At 39.7% G+C, this 6,544-nt stretch overlaps 1 protein-coding gene across 1 annotated transcript; it reads right to left on the reverse strand.

The window, feature by feature from the left end:
- Positions 1-4,278: 4,278 nt before the first annotated feature.
- Positions 4,279-5,370, reverse strand: snrnp25 (small nuclear ribonucleoprotein 25). Its single transcript, XM_062531180.1, has one exon. It carries the CDS (start codon positions 5,016-5,018, stop codon positions 4,524-4,526), a length of 495 nt encoding a protein of 164 aa, XP_062387164.1. The 5' UTR covers positions 5,019-5,370; the 3' UTR covers positions 4,279-4,523.
- Positions 5,371-6,544: the final 1,174 nt, after the last annotated feature.

The following is a 6,544-nucleotide window of genomic DNA, read 5'->3' on the forward strand; positions in this document are numbered from 1 at the left end:
ATAATTGCAAATTGCTTTGCAACCAACAAAGTTACTAATTTAGTTATAGCCACTATGGTTTGGGCCCCAGGGTAGTAAACCTGCATCTTGAATGCAACGGCAAGGAGCCAAGAAAAAGCTGACTGCCATGTCTGAGTGCCAAGAACCAGGCGCACTGCTATGCCTGCCAGTCATAGTGTATACTCAACAGTAGTGATGCCACTCCATCACAAGCAAATTACCAGTGGCGTGCCACCGATTTTGTAAATCTAAATGGACATGCATTATGCATGCATATTACTTACATTACAAACAAATAATACATGTATGTATTCTGTGACATATGTGTTATGTTACACTCATAAGATTGTGTGTGTGGTGAGGGGTGTTTTTATCTGATTCTATACAGTGTTTTGTTTGCAGATGAAAAAACGAATACTTGTGAAAGGCTAAAGGGAGAGAGTGACAGGGTAAAAATAAGAAGCAGGAAGAGCTTCATTGATAAAAGTCGGCAACAAACTCATCAGGGGAAGTAAAGAAATGTAGCCCATATTTAAAATACAGGTTTATATTCTAAACTTGTAAGGATCCAAGCCCCAAAGGAAATGAATTCCAACATTTGGGGAACCATCCGATGTTAGTCACTTCCTCAATCTGAAAGGTTTTTTTTTTTTAATGTTCAATATTTAAGCAGCTGTTGCCACAGTTACTCTTACAATTATGACTTTCTCATTATAGGGTCATTCCACCTCAATTCAACGGATTTTAGAGAAAATTTCTGCTTGACCATCTCAGATTTGCTTCAAACTTTTACCATCTAAAGAGTAACCATTTAAACTAACTTAGCCAAAATATTAGATCGGTATACCTAATACATCCAGAGAAAAACATTTTTGAACATGGTACCCCCCTTCTGATTTTTGGCACATTGGCGCCCTCATCTAAATCTGCAGCAAAGTTCAGATGTCATTATCTCAAAAAGCGTTCAAGCTAAAGACTTCAAATTTTCTGTGAATAATGATTGCTGCCTATAGATTCCACATATTCATTCGTAAGTCGTATGTGTTGACACTGACTGTGTTTCAATCTTGTGAAATCAGAAGAAAAATGGCAGATTTCTTTCACACCCCCACATTGGGTGCCCCATTACACCATTTGTAAACAAAATGTTTGGCAAATGGTTATGTCTCTCTACAGAAGTGTTTAAGCTGTCTTTGAAAAAGTAATGAAGAGGTGTCTATATTGCTTTTTTGTTGGAAGTATTGTAACACAAAACTGAAAAACAATCAATTTGGATAATATTGTATCTCCCCATTACAGAGGTATGACAAGCTATACCAATGAATTGAACACATCTCCAGAAAGAGTATGGAATGGGCTTTCAGACTGTGAAATTTCAAGATGGTATTATGGCTATGGTTATTGAAATGTTATTTTTGAAATATTGGTCTACTATAACAACACATTGCTGATATCCATGAACAGTGACATCTAGTGGCATTAAATAGTGACAGCAGCAGTTTATTTCGGAAATACAGGAAATATTTTATTAGTTCATCACTCAGCAAGTAAATGAAAATATAAATGTTTAACAGTATGAGACATAAACATCTGATACTCAGGAATAAGACAAGGATATGAAATCATTAAATAATAGCACAAAAAATCAACGCTAATTGTTGTAATAGACCAATATTTAAAAAAAAAAATTTTAATAACTGCAGCCATAATACCATCTTGAAATTTCACAGTCTGAAAGCCCATTTCATACTCTTTCTGGAGATGTGTTCAATTCATTGGTATAGCGTGTCATACCTCTGTAATGGGGAGATACAATATCATCCAAATTGATTATTTTTCAGTTTTGTGTTACAATACTTCCAACAAAAAAGCAATATAGACACCTCTTAATTACTTTTTCAAAGACAGCTTAAACACTTCTGTAGAGAGACATAACCATTTGTCAAACATTTTGTTTACAAATTGTGTAATGGAGCACCCAATGTGGGGGTTGAAAAAAAATCTGCCATTTTTCTTCTGATTTCACAAGATTGAAACACAGTCAGTATCAATACATACGGCCTACAAATGAATATGTGGAATCTATAGGTAGCAATCATTATTCCCAGAAAATTTGAAGTCTTTAGCTTGAACACTTTTTGAGATAATGACATCTGAACGTTGCTGCAGATTTAGATGAGGGCGCCAATGTGCCAAAAATCAGAAGGGGGGTACCATGTTCAAAAACGTTTTTCTCTGGATGTATTAGGTATACCAATCTAATATTTTGGCTAAGTCAGTTTAAATGGTTACTCTTCAGGTGGTAAAATTTTGAAGGAAATCTGAGATGGTCAAGCAGAAGGCATTTGTTGAATTGAGGTGGAATGACCCTATACTTATTTCTTTCCTCAACACTAAGAAAACATATTTGAGCTGTCTGTTTAGAATTGAGCCCTTATTGCGTAAGAGAAGATGGATCACTCTGTCTCTGTCTCTGTCTCTGTCTCTGTCTCTGTCTCTGTCTCTGTCTCTCTCTCTCTCTATCTCTCTCTCTGTCTTGTTTCTCTCCAGGATGAAAACAGACAGCAGGCTGTCACAGGGTGTCTTGCATCCCCTGGCTCTCGTGGTGGAGGCTGTGAGGCTGTGAGGCTGTTGTGGCCCAGAGGGAGAGAGACTCACCGTGTGACCAGACAGCTGTGCAGCCCTGAGGCCTGGAGACCCACGCTGCGGCTGAGAACCGGAGCTGCTGATGTAACAACCAGCCAGGACACGGCTACCTACGCAGAAGCCCAACACACCTACAGTAGGCTGTATTGCGCCAGTTATGTAAACTCAAGTCAGTCTCCGAAAGGCATTTATTAAAGTTATTAAAAACTAAATGTCAGATGTTGGATCAATGCCATAGCCATAAAAAGTCAATTTATGACAAGCAGACTAAAGGTAAAGAGAACCGCCTCGGTTTGTACACTTTACTTTTCAAAAGCCCACTTTGAAAGCCATGTAGAAAAGGATGACGAAGTTTACCTGAGGCCAGTGAAGTTTGGGAAGACTGAAGAAGTTGAACTGAGGGCCCAGAAGTTTGCGAGTTCACTACTGAAGGAGAGGCGGAGTGCTGTAACCAGAGAGCCGTAGTTTCAGAGGTCATTGATGTCGCAGCAGCTTGTGACTGACATGCATCAATAATATCAATAGTTTATTGTCAATGAATATTGTCATGAATAGTACAATCACACATATCTGCAGAGGCAGCTACCACCTCAGCGAGACATTTAAAAGGCTAGCAGGAATGCTATGAAACTCAAGAGGCATATAAATGGCAGCATCCATGGCAACCGATGTGGGCGGCTGTTGTTTTAAACAAGACTACAGTCAACTTAATTGCTCCCTACTAAAGGTATTCACCTCAAAGTATGTTTATCTGATACACACAACTGTCTGCACACAGTATCATCTAATTAAACTACTACTAATGTTCTTTTAAAATGTTTTCTCAACCAAGTTTGATAGGAGACGACATGAATGACAGCTGTCAGTGTCACTCACGCATTTAAAGCGGCTTTAACCTACCTCAAGTCTAAGCAACTAATTTCTTCACCCACTACTCCTCAAATTGCTCCATTGTCTAATATCTACAATAGCAATTTGAACATCCCAGAAACACAGCCTGCTCAGTTTGGACAAAAGTGTCTGCCGAATACCATAATCATAACAAACTCAAACATGTTCTAAAGCAAGGGTCCCTGTGGACGAACCTAATAGTTTTACATCCAACCAACCACCTTCTGTATGAATACCCATGACAGCAGTTCTGCTTACAATGTGTAAAATGCTGCAGAAAGTTCCAATCACCTTCTCAAGAGGCATGCATGACCTTTGGCCTCAGGTTCTCCCACACACAAACACACCACTAACAAAACCAGGTCAGATCAATAGCTGTATAATGACTGTTAGCCTTAGGCATTGGGTCAGGCATTACTCAGCGTTCTGGGAAATGCATCGAGTTCTGCATTTTGTCTTCACGAAGAGAGCCTTTCCACCTGAAACTCCTAGAAGTCCTACTTAGAATACATGTGTTTAAATGTTGTTGTTTTTAGGGGAAAAAATAAAAATGGAAAAAGGTTCGCACACTTGAAATCCTTCTTTTTGGTTTTATTTTCTCTTTTTCAAGTATTTCAAGTGTGCAAACCTTTTTCCATTTTTATGATTTACCCTTGTTCTGCACCTTGACCTGGGATGTGCACATACTTTTTCCACTATAACTGTTGTTTTTAGGGGATACATAGAGCCTCTAAGAAATTCTAGATCAGTCTACCTTTTGTTGTATAAAGCATGTCTGTGGCAGACTATTTGGTTCTTCATACATATGGATTAAATTAATAATTGAGTACAAGTAAAAGTTGTATTGTTTGCAAACAGACAGTATTTTAATAATAAAAAAAGGAGCAACTGATAATGTTGAAAAATATAAAAAAGCAAATGCTATGCAATGCATGTGTGTAGCGTATTAATGATGAAGAGGAATAGGTTACTGTGGAATTGCCATATCATTTTTTCTTGAGCTTCTTCACAAATGTCACCTCATCCCTATTTCTAATCCCGTAGTCTTTCAGTTTTCTGCTGTCTTCGTCGAGTTTTTCACCGTTATAGACTAAATTAAAAGTCCTCCACACATATCTCCAGCTTATGTGCTTGATGCCTCCTTCGCGTTGCTGTTTCAGCTCGTAGTACCTGCAGATGGCATTCTTCAGGTGTAGCACTGTTGCCTGTTGCACGACCACGATGGGCATGACCTCTCCGTCCGCTTTGCACACTCGCACAGTCATGGCCTGGCCGTATTCAAGAGCAACCTGCGAGTTCACCTCTTCCAGCGTCACCTGGATTGGGAGGTCGCAGAGCAGAGGGTCCTGAACGATCATAGCCAGGCCTTCTTCAAAGATATCTAAAATTTCCGAGTGCGGTAGAGCTTCCTCGTCTTCTTCTTCATCCTTCATTTGCTCAATGGCATCTCCCTCTTCAGGTGGGCTACTGATTTCCGTCATATTTACAGTCCAGCCACAATCGCAAACACAGTAGCTCACCAAAAACAATCCACTAACATTCTTAGCACAGCGCCGAAGAAACACTGCAACGTTACTGTTTTGCTGACTGCTGTGATGTACAGTAGCAGAAAGTAAGTTTAGAGGTCTGTCCACGACTAGCACAAGTTAGCACAAGTAGCCAGCTAAAACATCAGGTTCACGCAGTAGCTAATCAACACTTTACATGCATGTCTAATATCTACGGCTGTAACAAATGATCCCTATGAAATAAATTCTTATTCACGGATTACTTTTGAGTTCGAGAAGTGTATCCAGCTAAGATTTCGTGCAACCATTAAAACAACAACCGCATGAATTTTCCTCTATGAATGTACCGGCAAAAATTGACAGAAATGGTACACCGCGCCACCTATTGAGGTGGAGTAAGAATTACAACACGCTGGGAAACTACTATCAGCAAAGATGTGGTGGGTATTCTTCCCTGGCAAGATGTACAATTTCTATACTTCCATACATGTATATTGTAATTCGCCATCGATAAGTAGCCTACACACTGTCTATGTGAAACCATATTATTTTCACTGACATGGGTTACAGGATTCAGGACATATAAAAATAGTTTATAAACATTCTCTTTTCACATACAGTACTACCTTTCTCTTTCTCAGTCCACTCTCACCTGTCCATTCTCCATGTTCATGTAACATGTGCACTTTTTCCACTTCAAAAATAAGGTGTACCATTAAAGTGTAAGTTTGGCGGAAATTGAAAATAAAGCTATTTTCTGAATGAAAATACATCAACTAAGCCGTGGAGGAAGTAGTTTTCGCTCATCACGCAGTACAGAGCTAGCACGGGCAGGAACGACAGCCCAAAATCGCAAACAGTGGGTGTGGATGGGGATTGGAGCCACACGCTTTCAAAATCGCATTTTTAAACCACTAACATTGCTCAAAACAGCGTCAAACCTCATCGGTAGCTTGCTCTAGGTGTCTACACATAAAACGAAGCACCAAACAGTCTGTAAACTTTGGAATAGTCAGTATACACGTAGAATCAATTCGAGACCGCAATTCCATCTGAAGCACAGAAATGTCTCGCGAGATCTCACACGGAAGCACGGGACCTATTCCTACAGGTAGTCAAAATCGCATTTTTAAACCACTAACATTGCTCAAAACAGCGCCAAACCTCGTCAGAAGCTTGCTCTAGGTGTCTACACATAAAACGAAGCACCAACAACTTGGCTCATGAACCCGACGTTTATAAAAGAAGACTGTTATGAATATAACCCCTTCCAGCTCCTCACGAAGGAAAGTCCACGACCTCTCGTGTGAGATCTCGCGAGACATGTCTGTACTTCAGATGGGGTGTTGCGGTCTCGAATTGATTCTACGTGTATACTGACTATTCCAAAGTTTACAGACTGATTGGTGCTTCGTTTTATGTGTAGACACCTAGAGCAAGCTACCGATGAGGTTTGGCGCTGTTTTGAGCACTGTTAGTGGTTTAAAAATGCGATTTTG

The sequence above is a fragment of the Sardina pilchardus genome, chromosome 3 (genome assembly GCF_963854185.1).
Source record: "Sardina pilchardus chromosome 3, fSarPil1.1, whole genome shotgun sequence".
Classification (NCBI taxonomy): domain Eukaryota; kingdom Metazoa; phylum Chordata; class Actinopteri; order Clupeiformes; family Clupeidae; genus Sardina; species Sardina pilchardus.

Bases quoted from the DNA above. Each gene is read 5' to 3' on its own strand.
- snrnp25 (XM_062531180.1), bottom strand. From the start codon at position 5,018: ATGACGGAAATCAGTAGCCCACCTGAAGAGGGAGATGCCATTGAGCAA.